A 23,059-nucleotide genomic window follows, 5' to 3' on the forward strand; every position below is an offset into this window, starting at 1 on the left:
TTATAAGACACCTGAAGTAACTTTCCTACTACACAATTTCCTAATGGCATTTTCCATTTGGGCATTTCTCAAAGTATAGATTAAGGGATTTAACATGGGAGTTATCACAGTATAAAATACAGCAACTGCTTTATCAATAGGTAAGGTAGCTGCAGGTCTCATGTACACAAATATGCAGGGCACAAAGTATAAAATGACCACTGTGATGTGGGAGATGCAGGTGGAGAGGGCTTTTCGTCTTGCTTCCAAGCTGTAGGCCCTTAGGGAATGCAAGATGACCACAGAGGAGACCAGCAGGAGAAGGAAGTTTAACAGACAGATGAAGCCACTGTTGGCAGCAATGAAGAGCCCGAGAGTGTGGGTATCAGTGCAGGCAAGACTGAGCAAAGGGTTCAGGTCACACATAAAGTGGTCTATGACATTAGGGCCACAGAAGGGTAAGCGGAAGATGAAGAGGATCTGTATGAATCCATGAAGAAAGCGTCCCACCCATGACACTCCCACTAGCAGCCCACATACCCGCCAGTTCATGATGCTTGTATAGTGCAAGGGCTTGCAGATGGCCACATAGCGGTCATAGGCCATCACAGTGAGCAGGATGACTTCAGCACCTCCAAAGAAATGTTCCCCAAAGATTTGGGTCATACATCCATTAAATAAGATGGTTTTCTTTTCATGGAGTGAATCTACAATCATCTTAGGGGCACACACAGAGGAGTAGCAGGCATCAATAAAGGAGAGATAGGCCAGGAAAAAGTACATGGGGGACCCCAAAGATGGGCTTGCAGTGATGGTGACCATGATAAGCACATTTCCTACCACAGTGGTGATGTAGATGACAAAGAACACAGCAAATACAATTTTCTGCATCTTTGGATTCTCTGTGAGCCCCAGTAGAACAAACTCTGTCACATTGTTCCTGTTCTCCATGTGTTTCATGAAATGGTTTATTCCTGACCTAAAAGTGAGAGAGTTAATTCTTAGGTAGGTTGATAAGGAGTCTAGGGCCCTCAAAGAGAAATGGTCCAGGGCTCTGGAGGAGGAGAAAGATATAAACATCTTTTTCTACATTGCTTTGTCTTAGTCACATAAAATGTTTTCTTAAACTGAGGTTTTATGACAATAATCTTTAAAATTAACTTTCTTTAAGCCCATGTTTTTTTTTTTCTTAAACTGAGTTTTCATGACAATAACTTTTAAAATGAACTTTCTTTAAGCCCAGAACTAATGATTACACAACAAGACAACTCATCTTGCTCAAGGGTAGGTTTTTCATTAAGCTCTGTACTAATGATTATGTAACAACAATGGATCTTGCTCAAGGACATGTTTCTCCTTCTTAAGGGAACCTTCTGACTAATCTTGTTAAGACGTATGTTGTGGGAGTGGGTCTGGTAAGACCTTTCTATTGTCAGTTCTAATCTTTTGAATTTAAGATGTATGTTTTGGGAGTGGGTCTGGTAAAAGTATATAAGGCCTTGATAAGACTTGATAAGAGGCCCTCTCAGTCCCCCTTCTGATGTCTATGTTAGAAGCTTTTCTCTGTCCTTTTCATTGTAATAAGACTTCTGCCACACAAAGGCTCTGAGTGATCAAGCGTGGTCCCTGATTCTGAAGCTAAACCTCTTCTTTGGAGATCACAAATCCATCATTCACTGTCCAAAGCTATCAAAAGAAAACATAATTTTAATTTATGCATTCTTAAGCTTATTAAACTTCTTCATTCTAATAAGTAATAAATACCCAGACTTTACCAAGTGTGAATTCTTTCTTGTTTTTTTTTTTTTTTTTTTTTTTTTTAATGAAGAAACAATTCTGAGTTCTTAAGATTATTCCAATTACCTCCTAGGAGAAAATTCTTTTAATAATGTAGATGTGAGGAACTTCTGTAAACCCATGGGCCAGAGACTTTAATCATCTGAAATGGTTCAGAGTCTAACTTGAAGTCATGTATTTCCCAGATAATGGCAATTAAGTGTGAAAAGAGGTAAAGGATGGATGTAAAGCTTAGGAATTTTCCGTTTACTCTCTAAGAAATGGGGGACCATGGAACGTCATTGAAAATATGAGTGGAAGGATGAAAGAAATCTGATGAAGAGAGAATCTTGGATGTTACTCTACTAAAGATTTTGTGTGTCTTGGATGAAGTTGGCAGGTTTCAGTGAACGGGTGGAAGATGGAGAGAGAAACCACAGTAGCAAAGCACTTAGAATAGTTGAAACAGGAGTAACACTGCAGTGTGCATCTGCTAAGTTGCTTCAGTCCTGTCCATCTCTTTGCGGCCCCATGGACTCTAGCCCACCAGGCTCCTCCCTCCATGGGATTCTCCAGGCAAGAACACTGGAGTAGGTTGCCATGCCCTCCTCCGGGTTCTTCCCAACAGGTTGCTTTTGTTGCTTAGTTGCTAAGTCATGTCCGACTCTTCTGTGACCCCCATGGACTATAGCCGCTCCACACTCCTCTGTTCATGGGATTTTTCAGGCAAAAATACGGGAGCAGGTTTCTATTTCCTTCTCCATGGGGATCTTCCTGACCTAGGGATTGAACCCATGTCTCCTGCATTGGCAGGTGGATTCTTTACCACTGAGTCACCAGGAAAGCCCAAGAATGGGTACAAGAGCTAATTAAAAGTATTCATAATGCATGTTGACTAAACCTAATTACTTTGCAATAGGTATAGCATGTACATTCCAATGATTTTTTGCTATGTTCATAGTATACTATCACATGCTTTCTTTTCCCAGCAATAACAATTTGCATGGTTGGTATTGTATCATTCATTTTGCACATGAGGAAACAATTCCATAGACTAATGTTAATAGTTTAATAAAAATGCTAATATTAACTAAAACTGCACACTGAGTGTGCTCTAAGTGTTATGCAGACATTTGGTTTTAATACTTGATACAAACTTACAAGATGGTTACTATCATCATTTTTATGCTTATTTTACACATTAGGAAATAGAAGCATAGGGAAATTAAGGATTCTGTTCAAGGCCAAGCAGCTAAAAATTTAGGCAGGGCTAAGATTAGTTCAGATTATGCATCTTTATTTTTTGCTCCAAATCTTAATCCATGCTCTATACTGTCATGTTATAATAAACAATGGAGAACTAGTAACCTCCTTTTGAAATGACCATAATTATTATACTTTTGATTACTTTAATTCTACTTGAGAAGCAAATTTATACTGATAAATTTCATGTACTCACACACACATACACACACACACACACATTGATATCTCTGAACTCCCAAGTAGTAAGGAAACTGTGGTACTGAATTCATTGAATAGCCCTTTTGTTTTGACTTCTTCCTCAGACCTAACTCTCCCTTCTCTGATACCACTTCAAAGAATAGGACCCCAGATTTTTCTGCAAAATGTTGAGAAGGTCTATGCTGCTGGTTAAATGGTTTGGTTTGAGAATCAGAAAAGACCCAGTTTGAATCCTGGTTCTTCCAATTGTGAATTCTTTCATCTGAAGTACACTTCTTTGGTACCTTACATTCTTGTTTTATCAGCTATAAAGTTAGAATAATAATATCCACTTCATAGATCAATAGTTGAGTGATTATGTATGAACACACCCACCTGCTGTGGACACAAAAAGAACTTTTAGTTACTTTTGTGACTGCGTATACAGCTGTGGAGAATTAACATTTGGAGCAGTAATACAGAGAACTGTTTAACCATGCTTCAAGCTCCAGAAGAACTGCTACTAATTTTACTCTCAAAGAAACAACAGAGGCTGTTATTGTCCATAGTGGGTTTCCCCAGAAAGGGTCTCCATATTTGTACTTGATGAGACTACTGGTGATTTATGCTACTGATATTTGTAATTTTCTCTTTCATGTATGTGAAGTATAATTAAATTTTGTTTTTATCCTCATTATTAGTCCTGATCATTAAAGAAGATATTTCATGGCCAAGCATGGTGCCTGCTGTCATAGAGCTGGGTTCCTCAATTTCCTTAACCTCTTCAAGTCTCAAATTAAGTTAATATTTATGAATATCTTTTGAAAAATTGAAACGCAGATAAAATAATCTTTTACTATATTTGAAAAGTGTTGAAAAATAATGAGTTATACACATGAAGTAACAAATTAAAATAAGCATTAGCATTATTGAAAAACTTACCTTAGCTTTTCACATGATTTTAGTGATGTTTGAATGTGTTCAGGAGAAGTTCCATGTTCAAACTAACTTATAGCAAGTAACTTTCAGTATAAAAGGTGCAACACTTGAGAAGAGCTTGTTAACTCTGAAATGAACAGTTGTTAAGAAATTTTATACAGTGAACATGTATAAGTTCTTAGTATATCAGTTATATCTCATAAAACCTGTTTTAAAAGATGAAAGGGCTCTTAGAAGTCTAAATCTTTCCATCTAGCTTCTAAAGCCTGAAATGTTCTTCACAGAAAACTTGCTTTCTGATTTTGAATTGAGAATGGGTTCATTGGAAATACTATGGAGAACTGATTTTGAATAAATGTCAGTGGTTCTGCAGCACAAGAAACAGAGTGTGAAGGAAGCATATTCAAATGGTTCTTTCTGCCCATGATGAATCTTGTTCTAGAAAGGTGAACAGCAACACAAAACTGGGTCAGAAAAGACCCAGTTTGAATCCTGGCTCTTCCAATTGCAAATTCTTTCATCTGAAGTACACTTCTTTGGTACCTTACATTCTTGTTTTATCAACTATAAAGTTAGAAAAATAATATCCACTTCATAGATCAATAGTTGAGTGATTATGTATGAACACACCCACCTGCTGTGGACACAAAAAGAAATCTTGGATACTCATAGGTATTCAAAGAGGCTTTGATAAGGTCCAGGGACCATGTCTTATAGATGCTGCTTTCTCTCCTAGGAATTAATTATCTCATTTGATGGAAAGGCTCTGTTTAGAAGCAAGTATTCTGGAATGACAGTGTGGAGAAACACTCACTGTAAAGTGGGGAATAGTTTTTCCTCTACGTGTGCTTGGGAGTTCAGATGTGTTCGACTGTGATCCCATGGAGCCTGCCAGGCTTCTCTGTCTATGGAATTTTCCAGATGAGATTACATGCGTGGGTTGCCATTTCCTTCTCCAGGGGCTCTTCCTGACCCAGGGATCAAACCCACGTCTCTTGTGTCTCCTGCATCTGCAGGCAGGTTCTTTATGAGCTGAGCCAGTGGAGAAGCTCAGTATTCCCTTCACCTGGAACCTAAATCTGTGAGAGTCCCTCTTTTCTATCATCACCTGGATTGTTAAGAAAACTGAATGTCTTGTCAATAGCAAAGTGGCATAATTCCTGTGTGTGACATGTGATGTAGAATCCCCGTTGACTCCTGTCATAGGAGAGTTTGTATTTTCTTATCAATTATTAAAACTTTTTTGGAAACCATTATTGATTGCTTGAGAGCTAGATCAGTGAAGACACACAATTAATGGCAGCCTTTTGAAAGTTCTTGAGTCTAAAAGCTGTTTTTCTTTCTCCCTTCCACCTCCTCCTCCAGATTTATTGATGTATCACAGACAAATAAAATTTTGTTTTTAAGGTGTATAACAGCATTTAGATATAAGTATACATTGTGAAATAATCACCACAATCAAACTATTGACATATTTATCAATCATGTTGTTACCATTTTTTGTGGTGATAACACGATCCATCCTCTTAGCAAAATCTGGGTGTACAATGCAATATTGTTAACTATAATCACGTCACTGTATAGCATACTTCCAGAAATTATTCATCCTTACATAACTGAAATTTGTTTCCCCTTTTTCAATCTCTGCTCATTTCTCCCTCCCTGGCATTCTACTCTTTGCGTCTATAGGTTTGACTATTTAAGATTCCATATATAAGTAATGGAGCTTCCCAGATGGTGTTAGTGATAAAGAACCCACCTGCCAATGCAGGTGACGTGAGAGACAGGGGTTTGATCCCTGGGTAGGGAAGATGCCCTGAAGGAAGTCATGACAACCCACTCCAGGATTCTTGCTTGGAGAATCCCATGGACAGAGGAGCCTGGCAGGCTACATTCCATAAGGTTGCAAAGAGTTGGACACAACTGAAGTGACAGCAGGCACACACACATATAAGTAATATCATGTAGCATTTCCCTTGTCTACATGGCTTACTGTACTTACCGTAATGTTCTCCAGATTCATTTCATGCTCTTGCAAATGAAGTTTCCTTTTAAGGAAAAAACTATAATATTCTATTATATATATGTGCTTCGTATCCTGGAGAAGGAAAAGGCAACCCACTCCAGTATTCTTGCCTCAGTGGGCTACAGTCCATGAGGTCACAAAAGAGCTGACACGACATAGCGATTAAACACACACACCCGCCACATGATCTACCCATATATCTGACATATGTATTATTTCCGTATTCCAGTTATTGTGTATGAGCATGAGTCCAGATATCTCTTCAGCGTAATTGATTTTAATTCCTTTGTGTATATACCCAGAAGTGAGAGTGCTGAGTCAGAAGTAGTTCTAGTTTTAATTTTTGGAGAAATCTCCATTCTATGTTCTATAATTGCTTTGTCAGTTTACAAGGGTTTCCTTTTTTTCACATCTTTACCAACACTTGTTATTTTTGTGTTTTTTATAATTACCATGTAACTGTGACACCTCACTGATGTTTTGATTTGCATTTTCCTGATGACTAGTGACATTTAACACTTTTTCATTTACCTATTGGCCATTGTAAGTATTCTTTTGAGAAATTTCCTGTGCCCATTTTAAAATTAGGTTAATTGTTTTTTCACTATTGATTTATGCAAGTTCCTTATGTATACGGGATATTAACCCAGTATCAGACATGTGGCTGTGGCTGCAAATATTTTGCAATTCACTGGTTGCCTTTTTATTCCAGATGCTTCCTTTGCTGTGCAGGTTTTTTTTTTTTTAAATGCAGCCCCACTTTTCTACTTTTACTTTTGGTGTCATATTTGAAAAATCATTACCTAGACCAATGTCAAGATTTTCTCTGTGTTGTCTTCAAGTAATTTTTGTTTGTTTGTTTGTTTCCTGTCTCGTATTTAAGTCTAATCCATCTTGAGTTTTATTTTTTGTATACTCTGAGATAAGGATCTGATTTTCTTCTTCTGCATGTGGTTATCCAGAGTACACAAGCCATTACTGAAGAAATCATTCTTTTTCTGGACACCCTTGTGAAAGTTCAGTTGACTATGTATGTGGATGGCTTATTCCTGATTTAGAAATCAGGAATTGGTTGGTCTACAGTTCTATTCTTCTTACTCAAAGTAACTTGGGATATATATATGTATGTGTGTGTGTGTGTGTTTGTGTGTGTGTGACCTGTATGAGTTTTTATGCAAATGCTGTTGTTCACTTCTCAGAGGGCTGTTTAAGTTGCCACAAAACCCAGAAGGCTCCATCTTACAGTACTTTTCTTTCTTAGTATGTATGAGTTTGTCAGTGTGAAATATTAGCAATAAAAAATGAGAACATAAATCTAAACACAAGAGAGTTCCGATTGTTCTACATTCTTTTCATTTGAAGTTATTTTCCTTTGGATCTTGGTACTTTATTGTGGTTTTAATTTCTTGCTTCTCTGTTGCTAATTTTGTAGAGCACTGTTTTTCATGTTCTTATTTACCATTTATATATTTTCTTTTGTGATATTGCTGTTCATGTCCTTTGCACATTTAAAAATAGTTTTAAAATTATATAATACACATATAAAATATATACATATATATATCAGTTCAGTTCAGTTCAGTTGCTCAGTCGTGTCCGACTTTTTGCGACACTATGAACCGCAGCATGCCAGGCCTCCCTACCATCACCAGCTCCCGGAGTCCACCCAAACCCATGTCCATTGAATTAGTGATGCCATCCAACCATCTCATCCTCTGTCATCCCCTTCTCCTCTGGCCCTCAACCTTTCCCAGGATCACGGTCTTTTCTAATGAGTCAGCTCTTCGCATCAGGTGGCCAAAGTATTGGAGTTTCAGCTTCAATATTAATCCTTCCAATGAATACCTAGGACTGATCTCCTTCAGGATGCACTGGTTGGATCTCCTTGCAGTCCAAGGGACTCTCAAGAGTCTTCTCCAACACCACAGTTCAAAAGCATCAATTCTTCAGTGCTCAGCTTTCTTTATAGTCCAATTCTCACATCCGTACCTGACCACTGGAAAAACCATAGCCTTGACTAGACGGACCTTTGTGGACAAAGTAATGTCTCTGCTTTATATTATGCTGTCTAGGTTGGTCATAACTTTCCTTCCAAGGAGTAAGCGTCTTTTAATTTTATGGCTGCAGTCAGCATCTACAGTGATTTTGGAGCCCAGAAAAATAGTCAGCCACTGTTTTCCCATCTATTTGCCATGAAGTGACGGGACCAGATGCCATGATCTTAGTTTTCTGAATGTTGAGCTTTAAGCCAACTTTTTCACTCTCTGCATTCACTTTCATCAAGAGGCTCTTTAGTTCTTCACTTTCTGTCATAAAGGTGGTGTCATATGCATATCTGAGGTTATTGATATTTCTCCCGGCAATCTTGCTTCCAGCTCGTGCTTCCTCCAGCCCAGCATTTCTCATGATGTACTCTGCATATAAGTTAAATAAGCAGGGTGACAATATACGGCCTTGACATACTCCTTTTCCCATTTGGAACCAGTCTGTTGTTCCATGTCCAATTCTAACTGTTGCTTCCTGACCTTCATACAGGTTTCTCAAGAGTCAGGTCAGTTGGTCTGGTATTCCCATCTCCTTCAGAATTTTTCCAGGTTATTGTGATCCACACAGTCAAAGGCTTTGGCTTAGTCAATAAAGCAGAAATAGATGTTTTTCTGGAACTCTCTTGCCTTTTCGATTATCCAGCAGATGTTGGTAATTTGATCTCTGGTTCCTCTGCCTTTTCTAAAACCAGCTTGAACATCTGGAAGTTCATGGTTCATGTATTGCTGAAGCCTGGCTTGCAGAATTTTGAGCATTACTTTACTAGAGTGTGAGATGAGTGCAATTGTGCTTTTGAGCACATTTGTTTGAGCATTCTTTGGCATTGTCTTTCTTTGGGATTGAAATGAAAACTGACATTTTCCAGTCCTGTGGCCACTGCTGAGTTTTGCAAATTTGCTGGCATATTGAGTGCAGCACTTTCACAGCATCATCTTTTTGGATTTGAAATAGCTCAACTGGAATTCCATCACCTTCACTAGCTTTGTTTATAGTGATGCTTCCTAAGGCCCACTTGACTTCACATTCCAGGATGTCTGGCTCTAGGTGAGTGATCACACCATCGTGATGATCTGGGTCATGAAGATCTTTTTTGTACAGTTCTTCTGTGTATTCTTGCCACCTCTTCTTAATATCTTCTTCTGTTAGGTCCATACCATTTCTGTCCTTTATTGAGCCCATCTTTGCAAGAAATGTTCCCTTGGTATTTCTAATTTTCTTGAAGAGATCTCTAGTCTTTCCCATTCTATTGTTTTCCTCTATTTCTTTGCCTTCATAAGAAGTATTCATGTACAGTTGGAATGATTTGTTCTTTGAAAGCTTAGTAAAATGACCTGTAAAACCAAACCAAACAACCTATCCATCCTTTTTAGTGTTTCCTAGTGTTCTTCCCCAGAGTAGTCATGTCTGTTTCTTAAGATTATTCAAGTATTTCTACAAAAAAGGCATATTTATCTATGTTTATGTGTACAAATGTCGGCAATAAATATTTACAATTTATTATTAAACACAGTGAGGATCTTTTCATAACAGTCTATATATATCTCATTCTCAGTTATTCTTACAATATGTGATTTTCCCTTATAAGATTCCTGAATTAGTGTATCCAGTACTTCTCATGTCATTTCCAATCTTTTCCTGTGATGTGTAATTCTGTGATAAATATGTAACTTCTTGATTATGTGTTCTTAGAAATGTTAGTTTCCAGAAGTAGAGATTTTGGGTCACAGGGAATATATGTTTAAAATGTTGATATTCACAGTTATTTTCAAAATGATTCATGAGGTTATACCTACACTTCTGCCCACAGTCTGAGAATATCCTGTTTACCTTCTTAACAACCAGTGATCAGTTTTTGGGGATGTGACAATATGGTTCATTCATTAAAGAATTTATAATTCATTTGTGTACTTTAATTGAAATTCTTTAAATATAATTGATTTAAGCATCTTTTCACATGTTCAAGTTGTATATATTTATCTTTAAATTGTCTATCAATATTTTTGATTATTTTCTTTGTCATACTTCTATGAGCAATTATATACTAAGGAAATAATCTTTTCAAAAATTATTATGTATGTACTTAATTTTCTGACTTGTTATTTGATTTTGAATTTGTTTTGCTATGTAGATATTTTTGGTTATATACTTGGTCAGATTTATGAATACATTATGTGTTTTTTGTTTCATCGTTAAAAGTTTTGCTCATTTCTCCCTAAATATAATATTTTTCCTTATTTTTTAGACATTAATGTTTTAGCACTTTTGTGGTTTTGTATTTTATATGAAATGTTTTATCCATCAGATATTTATTTTGATTATAAGGAGTTAAATAAGAATTGTATTTTATTGTTTTCTAAATGAACATTTTTAATAGTTGCATAATTATCTTTCACCACTGATTTGAAATCCTAACTATACTGTGTTCTAAAGTTCCACATCTATGTGGATGCAATTCTGGACTTTATTTTGTTCCACTGATTTTTTTCAGTCATGTACTATTTAATGCATGATACAACAATTCTTCTATAGAACATTTGGAAATCCAATAAGCCCAGAACTCCTTCATTACTCTTCTTTTTCAGAATTATGTCTGTTCCTGCATATGTATGTTGTCAAATTAAATTTATAATAAAGGGCCAGTCAAAAAAATTCTGTGTCAATTTTTGACTTACAAAGAATAATTTAGGAAGGGTTCATATCTTTAGAGATTTGAGAACGCCTGTCCATGAAGAGGGTAGGTGTTTTCATTGTCTTTTTTATCCTCTTTGTTAGAGCTTTACATTTTCTGTTTTTTAATCCCTTAGAGATAGCTGCTGTTCTTACTGTCTGATCTCTTAAATGTAGCTGACATTATTACTGCAAGAAAAACCATCTCTTTTAGGAAATCCATGACTTAAAACTTTGCTGACCATCAGTTGATGTGGCTGAGATCATTCTACTGATGGGCCTGGCCTATGACTACTATGCATCCATCTGTACTACCTCACCATCTAAGTTTATATAGGTGTGGCCATATCTGGGAGTTACCTAGATTAAAAGATTTATTCATGCAACGCTGTGGATCTTTACAGTCTGGCTGCCGTTTTTTGGTCCCAGGGACATAGAATTCATGTGTATCATGAACTCTGTCGAAAGGTGTTTACCTGAATACTTATACACTTTATTGCTGCCAACTGAGAGTTTATCTGCCTGTTAAACTGAATGCCTTCTGATGCACTCCTGTGTTGGGGTCCTACACACTGTGAAATCTCACAGCTTGAATGGCAGGTGCAAAGCCCCCTCCATCTGAGTCTCTCACATCTCTCTGGTTATTTTATTCTTCGTGCCCTGCATATTTGCATATTTGCCTCATATTATGACCTTTTTATCAATGAAGCCATGTCTATATTTTATACTAACTCTTACCTTATATTCTTTATCCTACACCCTCAGAAATGCAGAGGTAAAAACTGCTGTGAAGAAGTTCTGAGTCAAAAGATGACTTCAGAGGGGAAGTAATGGAAATAGCATAAAATAATTTTAACTTTTTATCATGTAAGTGTTAGGGTTATTTTGTGTTGTTTTCATAATTTCCCCTTGGAAGTCATCTTTTGATTCAGAACTACCTCACAGCATTGTTTACCTTTGAATTTCTGTATATATGGGCTTCCCTGGTGGCTCAGATGGTAAAGAATCTGCCTGCAATGCAGGAGACCTGGGCTCGATCCTTGGGCTGGGAAGATCCCCTGGAGAAGGGAAAGGCTACTCACTCCAGTCTTCTGGCCTGGAGAATTCCATGGACAGAGGAGCCTGGTGGGCTACAGTCCATGAGGTCACAAAGAGTTGGACATGACTGAGGGACTAACACAGGTGGCATAGTGATAAAGAATCTGCCTGCCAATACAGGAGACGTGGGTTCTATCCCTGAGTCTGGAAGATCCCCTGAGAAGGCGAAGGAAATGGAAACCCACTCCAGTGTTCTTGCCTGGAAAATCCCATGAACAGAGGAGGCTGGTGGGCTGCAGTCCCTGGGGTTGCAAAAGAGTTGGACATGATTTAACATCTAAAACAAAACAATTTAGTATTTAGTATATGCCAATAAATGGCTTAAAGATCTCTAGAAGGACTTGGGCCATAGATTCTAATCTGAGTGAAAATTAACAACTTGCAGAAGCACATCTGGACTGGACAGGGATGCGTAGGGAGATGCCATCCTATTGATGCCAATCATGCTATCACTGGCTAAACTGCAAAAGTGCCACCACTCTCTTGACCTCAGAATCAATATGATTCTCAGAATTGCTTAGCCCAGATAACTAGTATCCACCCAAAGCCTTGCACAAATGCTCCTGTTTGTCAGATTCTAAGTCAAATATTTTCATCCAGTTTGCAGGAGGACCGGGGAATGTAGCTCTCTGGATTTTAGGTAGGGAAAATGGGTTTACACTTTGGAAACTAACAACTTATGCATGCTGCCCTGAAAAGAGTTTTGGGTAATCACACACTCCCAGTGTTCACTATAGTTGGGGATGGGGTCTCATAAAATGGGCTTCATTTATCTCATAGAAAGTTGTTCTTTCCTAGAAAAATTCAAATGTTTGTGTCTCTACCTTACAGGCAGAAAGAAAAGCAGAAACAGAAGACCACAAGGAATCTAGAGAAAAAAATTTAGACTACTATAGTCATTTTTTCTTTCTTTCTTTTTTTTTTTTTTTAACTGAATTCCTGCTTTGTTGTTGTTCAGCCGTGTCAGACTCTTTGCGACCCCATGGACCATGCTCCCATGCCCTTCACCATATCCTGGAGCTTGCTCAGACTCATGTCATTTGTAGTAACTGTGTTTGGCTTCCCAGGTGGCGCTAGTGGTAAAGAACCTGCCTGCCAATGCAGGAGATATGCGGGACGCGGGTTTGCTCCATGGGTGGGGAAGGTCCCCTGGGGAAGGGAATGGCTACCGACTCCAGTAATCTTGCCTGGGAAACGCCATAGACAGAGAAGCCTGGTGGGTTCCATGGGGTTACAAAGAATCAGACACCAGAGAGCGACTAACACTTTAGTCTTCACTTCAGAAGCACAAATGGGTAGAATAGTTCTTTATATGTATATCCTGGCACTATGGTACTGTAGCATAGCATTTGGTAGCACTTCTCAAGGGGCTCTGCCTCCTTAATTTTTCAGATATTTATGAGATGGATGCTTTCCTTAACTAAAAAATTGCTTATCTTACTTTGCACGTGTGCTTAGTCACTCAGTTGTATCTGACTCTTTGCGACCTCATGGACTGGAGCTCACCAGACTTGTCTGTCCATGGAATTCTTCAGGCAATAACGCTGGAGTGGGTAGCTATTCTCTTCTCCAGGAAATCTTTCTGACCCAGGGATTGGACCCAGGTCTCTTGCATTGCAGGCAAATTTTTGCTGTCTGAGCCACGAGGGAAGATCACTCTAATTTTAAAGAAACATTAAGCTAAATCCAAATTCCTAACCAAGATCTGTGCAGCTCTTCAGGGTTCTTGTCCTGTCTCTCTCTTTAGCCTCAGTCTGTTTTGTCCACTCCTTCCCTATTTCGCTTCAGGCACAATGACATTTCAGGGTCTTCAACTCTCTAGGTTACTTCCAACATCGGCGCTTAGGACATGTAACACTGCTATTGTAATTGCTTCTCATCTGTTGGATTCCAGCTAAAATTATTACCCTTTCTAAAGACCTTTTATTATTGTCCGCTGTACTCTCTCCCTCTTACTTTCTGTCACAGTTCCCTGTGTTTTGTTTTATTAGCATGGATCACAGATCATCATTACCTTATTGTGTGTGTACAAAGTCACTTCAGTCGTGTCTGACTGTTTGTGACCCTATGGACGTAGCCCGCCAGGCTCCTCTAGCTGTTGGATTCTCCAGGCAAGAATACTGGAGTGGGTTGCCATTTCCTTCTCCAGGGGATCTTCCCGACCCAGGGATCGAATCCAGGTCTCTTAAGTCTCCTGCATTGGCAGGTGGGTTCTTTACCACTAGCACCACCTGGGAAGTTGTTAAATTTTTAAATGACTGGCTGTATTATATACAAGGTGAATGCAGTAGCACTTTTATCCTGATTTTTCCCCCTCTTTACTGATGCTTCATTCTCTGGCTCACAGTATAAAACCTGCCACAAAGTAGGCCCTCAATAAAACTTAAAAAAAATAGATTGGATAAATAATGCTATTGCATCTAAACTGGAGATAAAATTTTATCATACCCAGCCCCACACTTACAGGCAGAAAACATTAAGAATTAGATAAAAAGAAAGAAAATCTTCCTATGGGTAAATGGGGAAATAAGTGATAAATTCGTTTGTCTTGCAGCAAAATGAGAGGGCTAATATTTTATTCTCTACTGGCAAAAGTTCCATAATGGTTCTGAAGCTATGTTTTTCTCCTTGTTACATCTTCTTGACCCCAGTTATGTCATTGGTCTAACAGTATCTTTATAAAGAGATGTTCTGTTAAGATTTGGTGGAAGATCACATGGAATATAATTAAGCAAGAGTCTGTCTTGGATAGGAGAAGGCAATGGCAACCCACTCCAGTGTTCTTGCCTGGAGAATCCCAGGGGTGGCAGAGCCTGCTGGGCTGCCGTCTATGGGGTCGCACAGAGTTGGATACGACAAGCGACTTAGCAGCAGCAATCTTGGATACACTCCAAATTCATGACTTGATATATCTGATTAGAAGGTATAAGATCCCATGATCTTTGCCTCTGTCAGGGGGATGATGCTATCCTCTTTAGAACTATTATACCTTTTTCAGGAGTTGCAATAACTATTTCAATAATGAGCTCTCAAAATCTCAGTAGTTTCTTTTGCTATACTAACACAATAGAAAGAAGTAGGGGAAAAAAGCTGCATAGTATTTTATTTTTATTTTTATTTATTGAAGTTACTGGAAAACAGTTTAGTTACTAGAGCAATTTCCTTTTCAAAATAGTTGTTAACTTATATGACATAGATTTCTCTGCTGTTTTAATTACCTTAAGCTGGAAAAAGTATTTTTTCTGTTTGTAATATGGAATTTTGGGGGAATTTTTAAAAAACATTTCTATAAGGTGAGTAATAACAATTTTCTGAAATATTTAGAAATTTCTATGAAGTAAAGGGGCTGACATAGTAATGTGAAATCAAATATATTTTTAGGAATAATGCAGGTTTTTGTCCTTGGTGTTCACACTGGATTGAAGACATTTCTATGTCTTTACGAGATAGTTGAAAAGGCTCCTTGCTAACTGTGAACAGGAATCCAAAAGGTAAATTTATAACAGTTAATAGTAGATGCTGGATTTTTCCGTTGTGTAGATTTATTTACTATGTAGGAAATTGCAAACTTGGATTTATAAGAATTGAAAATTTAGAAACCTTTTCCTGAAATCACAAGATTTTTGAAGTGAGCTAGTTTAAAATTCAATTTCTCTCACTGAAAAATGTATGATTTTAGAAAATTAAATATTATAAGCCTGTTTCTTTAAAAAATGAAGTTAACAATATTTCTTACAGTGAAGACTAAATTTTATACATTAAATGTGATTTTATAAGTGCACAGAGTACATGCACTTATACATATACATATGGAGACATAAAACATCAGTGTAAGCATGGAGATTTGTTTATCCCTAAGTCATATCCAAATCTTTGCCACCCCATGGACTGTAGCCCACCAGGCTCCTCTGTCCGTTGGATTTCCCAGGCAAGAATATTGGGGTGGGTTGCCCTTTCCTTCTCCAAGGGATCTTCCCAACCCAGGAGTTGAACCCCTGTCTCCTGCTTGGATGGAGATTCTTTATCACTGAGCCATCTGAGAAGTCCAAGCAGAGATAACATCTAACATGTAGTTTGGCATAAAAATGATAGATATTCTTACAATGTTAATATTTCCTTTTATTAAACTATTCTCTACCACAAAATGAGATGGAGAACATTTAGGAAGGAATAGGTTAATTGTGGAATATTGAAAATGTATTTAATACATTTAATAAATATGATTAAAATTTATTTTAATAAATATTAAATTGATATCTGTTTGGATATGTCAATTAGATAGTTGCATACACATATTTATTCCTAAATTTGTTCTCCCCACTTTGAATGTGTAAGTTACCTTAAATGATTCTTTACTTAAATATTTCACTTTTGTGATTTTATACTTGGTTCATCTTTTCATGGAACTCCCTATTTATCCACTCTTATTATTTCACTTTTCCTATAAAACTCAGCTGAAGTATTGTTTTCTTTGAGAAACCTTCCCAGATCCAGAGTTGATTATACACATTCTGGAAATGTTAACCCTTATCCAAATGAACCTATTTATAGTGACGCTTATAAAATTGGTTGTTATGGTCTGACCCCTCATCATACATCTAATCACTGAGAATAGGGAAACATTCTTATTGACTTTATGATTCTAATGTCAGGTTTAACACATTGGGTGAATAAAGTACATTAAGCTTATAATCCATGTAAAGGTGTTTTTAATTTTTTGATTTGATTCATAGGTAAACTGTTCCTCATATGTGAAGTCAGCACCCGTAAGGAATAGATGGAACCAAGAAGCAATGTGACTCACTTTGTCCTCCTGGGCCTCACTCAGAATCCAAAGGAGCAGAAAGTCCTTTTTGTTATGTTCTTGTTCTTCTACATCTTGACCATGTTGGGCAACATGCTTATTGTGGTGACTGTAACGTTTAGTAAGATCCTGAATTCGCCGATGTACTTTTTTCTTGCTAGTTTATCATTTATGGATGTCATTTATTCCTCATCTATTTCTCCCAAACTGATTTCAAGCTTGTTCTTAGGGAAAAATACCATATCCTTCCAATCCTGTATGACCCAGCTGTTTACAGAGCACTTTTTTGGTGGATCAGAGGTCTTCCTTCTGCTGGTGATGGCCTATGACCACTATGTGGCCATCTGTAAGCCCTTGCATTATCTGGTGATCATGAGGCAATGGGTGTGTGTTGTGTTGCTGCTGGTGCTGTCCTGGGTTGGAGGTTTTCTGCACTCCATTATTCAGCTTAGCACTATTTTCGGGCTCCCGTTCTGTGGCCCCAATATCATTGATCATTTTTTCTGTGACATGTACCCTCTGTTGAAACTGGTATGTACTGACACCTATATCATTGGCCTCTTAGTAGCAGCAAATGGAGGACTGATCTGCACTGTTGTGTTTCTGCTCTTGCTCGTCTCCTACGGAGTCACCCTGCACTCTCTGAAGAACCTGAGTCAGGAAGGGAGGCGGAAAGCCCTCCAGACCTGTGGTTCCCACATCACTGTGGTTGTCTGCTTCTTTGTCCCCTGCATTTTCATGTATGTGAGACCTGCTAAGACCTTCCCTATTGACAAATCTTTAAGTGTGTTTTATACAGTCATAACCCCCATGCTGAACCCATTAATCTACACTCTGAGAAACTCAGAGATGACAAATGCCATGAATAAGCTTTGGAGAAGGAACATGGTATTTTATGGTAAAAAAAGTGCATCATCCACCATGAAGGGGGTCATTTGACATCAGAGACCACTTCCTTGGAATTCAGTAGCTTTCTCAAATCTGATGCTGGTTTCTTTTTCTTCTAGGAATTTATAATTATAATATAAAAAGTTGTACTATAACTATGCAACTGTTCTGTTAATAACATGGATAGTCCTTCTCCATGGTAGAATGCAAGGTCTGTAATATTTTCCTTCTCACTGTATCTAGAAAGATGAAAGAAAGGTTGAAGGAGCCAATATCATGTAACAGATTAGTGAAGGAAATTTTATGTAGTTACACTGATTTTTAATCAATTTATGCATTTTTTTCTGTTTTAATTTTTTCCAAGTTATTCTTAATGCTAAATACTCAGTGTTCTTTATAAAATTTCAGTTGCATTATACACAAAACTTTTCATGTAATCCTAATTTTTTTTGAGTAGCTGAAGTGAAATAGATAGTAATAAATAGTAAAAATTCAAATCATACAAAATGGGAGAAAGTGTAGAATACATTTCCTATTTATCTTTCAATATATTTTCTAGTCCACTTCTGCAGGGGCACTCTATTTCTTAAGATCCATCTGGTAATAATCTATATAAAAGCAATTGTATTTAAATACATGTATTTTTTTTCTGTGTAGGTAAACTTTGCTTTTGTAGGAACATCTGTGAAGTATTTTCCTAGCAGTCCATTTAGAGCCAAACCTTAATTTTTCTCATACTACATCATACTCCTTTATAGAGACATACTGAAATTAATGTTTCCATTCTTTTTCATGTTGTTCCTAAATGTTTTCTATGTTTGAAATGAAAATATATTTTTGAATGTGTGCAAGTATGAGCTCCTGGAAGTGAAGTTGTTGATATATGTGTTGTGTTTGAATCAATGCTCAGGTAATATGTGCATTTAAAATATTAATGGTCATAGCTATTGCCATCTTTGAAATTGTACAAACAGCTACACTCCTGTTCACAGTTTGTGAGAATATTTTTGTCCACATTCTCAAAATCAACCCTGATAAATACTGATGGCATATGATAATCAGATTAAATTTGTTTTAAATTTTGTTTTATAATTTACCACAAATCCTTTTGATACGGGTTTGGACATCTTTTCACTTGTTTGATATAATTTGTATTTTTTCCCTAGAATAGTCTGTTAATCTCTTTTATCTATTCATTTAATTGTTGATTAATGCTGATTTTTATGAAATAATTGTCTAATAAAGAAATGACACTTTTTGCTATTGTACACAAATTGATATCTTTCTGGCTAGTCACCAAACAAGATGTCCTGGAGCTGGTGTCGTTTTGCTGGTTGGCAGAATGGTCAGGCCAGGCTGTCCTGGGTGGTGCTGGCCTGCTGGTGAGTGGGCTGGGATAGACTGGGCTGGGATCAGGGCCACAGTCTGGTGGGTGGGGCTTTGGCCCAGTGGGCCCTGGGGCTGGTGCTTGCCCACTGGTGGGTGAGACCAGGACCTGGGGCTAGGGCTAGCCCATTGGTGGTGGAGCCGAGTCCCAGGGTCCCTGGCTGCGGGGTCAGGGGCCCCAGAACTTGGGTTGTCTGAGTGGTTGCAGGTCCCAGAGGGTTCTGGGCTGCTGTCCTTGTTATTACCCATGGTTCTTGATCTCCTTAATCAATAGAAATTGATTAGAGACCAGACAAGAAATTCAGACAAGGCTTTATTGGGGCCCCTGCTGCAGCAGGGGGTAGAAGGACAAACGACCCCTTAGGTGGTATCGTGTGCAGGGACAGGCACAGTGCCCTGCTTTTCTCCAGACTCTCTGCTTTTTGCTCCAGGCTCTTCAAAAGTGGTGTGTGTTCATGCCAAGTCTCTTCAGTCTAGTCCAACTCTTTGTGGCCCTGTGGACAGTTGCCCACCAGACTCTTCTGCCCATGGGATTCTCCAGGCAAGAATACTGAAGTGGGTTGCCATGCCCTCCGCCAGGGGATCTTCCCAACCCAGAAACTGAACCCATGTCTCCTGAGTCTCCTGCATTTCAGGCAGATTCTTTACCACTGAGCCACCGGGAACCTCCTATTACCTTAGTTCTTAAACTTATTTTAAAAATTGTGGTCAAATATGCATAACAAATTTTTAATTTTAACCATATTAAAGTGGCATTAATTCATCCTGTTATGCAAACAATACCACTGTCTATCATTGGCAGAACATTTCCAGCTTCCCAAACTGAAATTCCACAGCTATTAAATAAAGTTTCCACTTCCACTCAGTGAGCCCCAGGCAATCACCATTCTTTCTGTGAACTTGACTACGTTAAGTGCCTCCTGTAAAGTGGGATCATTTATTTATTTATTTATTTTGATTGCCTTTTTTCACTCAGTGTAATATCCTTTCCCGATTAAATGCTGTTGGTACCCTTGTGGAAAATTATCTAAGCACTTACAAAAGGTTTACTTCTAGACTCTCTTAATTCCATTAGTTTGTTGTCTGTCTTTATTCCAAAACTGGCGCTGTGACTACCATTGTTTTGTGTAATGTTGTAGAATCAGGAAATATTAGACCGACCACTTTCTCTTTCCTTTTCAAGACTGTCTTGGAAAAAATTGGAGTCCTTGAGATTCCATATGAGTCTTGGCATGAATTTTCCTATTTCTGCCAAAAATGTTTTTGGGGTTTTGATAAGGATTGCATTGAATCTGTAGGTCACTTACAGTCATATTAACATCTTAATGCTAATAAATAACCCAATTCATAAATTTCTTTCCATATGGGTGTGTATTCTCTGAGTAACATTTTGCAGTTTTCAGTTTACAAGATTTTTGTCTCTTTAGTTATGTTTTTTCTTAACTATTTTATTCTTTATGACGTGCTTGTAGGTGGAATTATTTTCTTTGTTTATCTTGGTTTATTCACAATGTTATAGAAATTCAACACCATTTCACATAAAATCTCAACAAATTGGAAGTAGAAAGAGTGTACCTTGACATAATAAAGTTCATATATTTACAGATCACAGCTAACATCATCCTCAACTTTGAAAGACTGAAAACTTCCCCATTAAAATATGGACGAAGAGGGCACACTCTAACAAGCCTTTTGTAACATAGTATTGCCATAAAAATTCTTATGAAAATTTTAGAGTTTTCTAAGTATAGCTCCTGTCAACTCTGAAAGTGAGATAATTTTATTATCTCATTTTTTTAAATTTAGTTTTACTTTCTGTAATAGTGTTTCTTTATTTAAAAACTTTTTATTTTATATCAGAGTATAGCCAATTAATGAGTGTCACCAGTGGCTCAGTGGTAAAGAATCCACCTGCAATACAGGAGACTCAGAAGACAAGGGTTCAATTCCTGGGTTAGGATGGTTCCCTGAGGACATGGCAACCCACTCTAATACTCTTGCTGGGATGATGCCATGGACAAAGAAACCTGGTGGGCTATAATCCATGGTTCTCAAAGAACTAGACATGACTGAAGTGACTGAAAATGAAGGCACAGCCATTAACAATGTTGTGACAGTTTCAGGTGGAGAGCAAAGGGACCCAATCATGGATACACATAGCCATTCTCCCCAAACTCCCTTCCCATTCCAGCTGCCACATGACACTAAACAGAGCTTCCTGTACTGTACAGTGGGGCCTTGTTGGTTATCCACTTTAAATGAAGTGGTTTGAACACGTAGATCTCAGTCTTCCTGACTCTCTCCCACATTGTCCTCTACTGACAACCATAAGTTTGTTCTCTGAGTCTCTGAATCTTTTCTGCTTTGTTCATTGGTATAATTTCTATAACAGTGCTTCTGATGGTATTCGTTTTCTATCCTTTCAATATCATCTAAACATATCCTTTTAAGAAAAATCGTCTTTGCTTACATTATCCATAGTAGAATTTTCCCTCTTATTTTCTGTCACACCACCATATTTCTTAACTTATAAGTAGTGAAAAGAATAAAACTACTTTATTAAACTGTTTCTTTTTTTATTGCCTGAATCATAAATAAATAATATCCATGCAGGAGAAAAATTTTGCATGATTTTCCAAACGATTTTAGAAATTGCTGGGCCCTCACTCAATGTAAAATTGCTGGCATAACAGCATAACACAGGTGTCCTAACCTTTTAAAAATTAATAATTGGATAAATAATTGGCTATTATCTCTAAAATGCTAACTCATTTAGTTGTGTTTTCTGATATAATTTTATATCTCTAACAAAATTTTAAGCTGAGAATAAGTTCAGTTCAGTTCAGTCATTTAGTCAAGTCCAACTCATTGCCACCCCATGGACTGTAGCAATCCAGCCTTCCTTGTCCATCACCATACCCTATAGCTCACTCAAATTCATGTCCATCAAGTCGGTGATGCCATTCAACCATCTCATTCTCTGTTGTCCCCTTCTCCTCCTGCCTTCAATATTTCCCAGCGTCAGGGTCATTTCAAATCATTTAGTTTTTCACATTAGGTGGCCAAAGTATTGGAGCTTCAGCATCAGTCCTTCCAATGAACACCCAGGACTGATCTCCTTTAGGGTGGACTGGTTGGATCTCCTTGCAGTCCAAGGGACTCTCAAAAGTCTTCTCCAACACCACAGTCCAAAGGCATCAATTCTTTGGTGCTCAGCTTTCTTCACAGTCCAACTCTCACATCCATACATGACCACTGGAAAAACCATAGCTTTGACTAGATGGACCCTTGTCTGCAAAGTAATGTCTTTGTCTTTTAATATGCTGTCTAGGTTTGTCATAGTTTTTCTTCTAGGGAGCAAGTGTCTTTTGATTTCATGACTGCAGTCACCATTTGCAGTGATTTTGGAGCCCAAGAAAATAAAGTCTGTCACTGTTTCCATTGTTTCCCAGTATATTTGCCATGAAGTGATGGGACCAAATGCCATGACCTTTGTTTTTTTGAATGTTGAGCTATAGCCAGCTTTTTCCCTTTTCTCTTTCCCTATCATCAAGAGGCTTTTTAGTTCCTCTTCACTCTCTGCCATAAGGGTGGTGTCATTTGCATATCTGAGGTTATTGATATTTCTCCCGGCAATCTTGATTCCAGCTTGTGCTTCATCCAGCCCAGCATTTCACATGATGTACTCTGCATTTAAGTTAAATAAACAGAGTGACAATATACAAGCTTGACTCACTCCTTTTGCAGTTTGACCCAGTCCATTGTTCCATGTCTGGTTCCAACTGTTACTTCTTGACCTGCATACAGATTTCTCAGGAGACCTGTAAGGTGGTCTGGTATTCCCATCTGTTAAGAATGTTCCACAGTTTGTTGTGACCCACACAGTCAAAGGCTTTGGCATGGTCAATAAAGCAGAAGTAGATGTTTTTCTGGAACTCTCTTGCTTTTTCAATGACTCAGCGTATGTTGGCAATTTGATCTCTTGTTCCTCTGCCTTTCCTAAATCC

General features: G+C 37.9%; 2 protein-coding genes across 2 annotated transcripts; one reads left to right on the forward strand and one right to left on the reverse strand.

The window, feature by feature from the left end:
• Nucleotides 1-939, reverse strand: LOC122708295 (olfactory receptor 4C46-like). The gene has a single exon (XM_043924637.1). The coding sequence runs from the start codon at nt 937-939 to the stop codon at nt 1-3; it is 939 nt and encodes a 312-aa protein (XP_043780572.1).
• Nucleotides 940-16,751: 15,812 nt separating this feature from the next.
• LOC122702642 (olfactory receptor 4A47-like) lies at nt 16,752-17,717 on the forward strand. Its single transcript, XM_043916292.1, has one exon. It carries the CDS (start codon nt 16,752-16,754, stop codon nt 17,715-17,717), a length of 966 nt encoding a protein of 321 aa, XP_043772227.1.
• The last annotated feature ends 5,342 nt before the right edge of the window (nt 17,718-23,059 follow it).

Source organism: Cervus elaphus, chromosome 1, assembly GCF_910594005.1.
Source record: "Cervus elaphus chromosome 1, mCerEla1.1, whole genome shotgun sequence".
Classification (NCBI taxonomy): domain Eukaryota; kingdom Metazoa; phylum Chordata; class Mammalia; order Artiodactyla; family Cervidae; genus Cervus; species Cervus elaphus.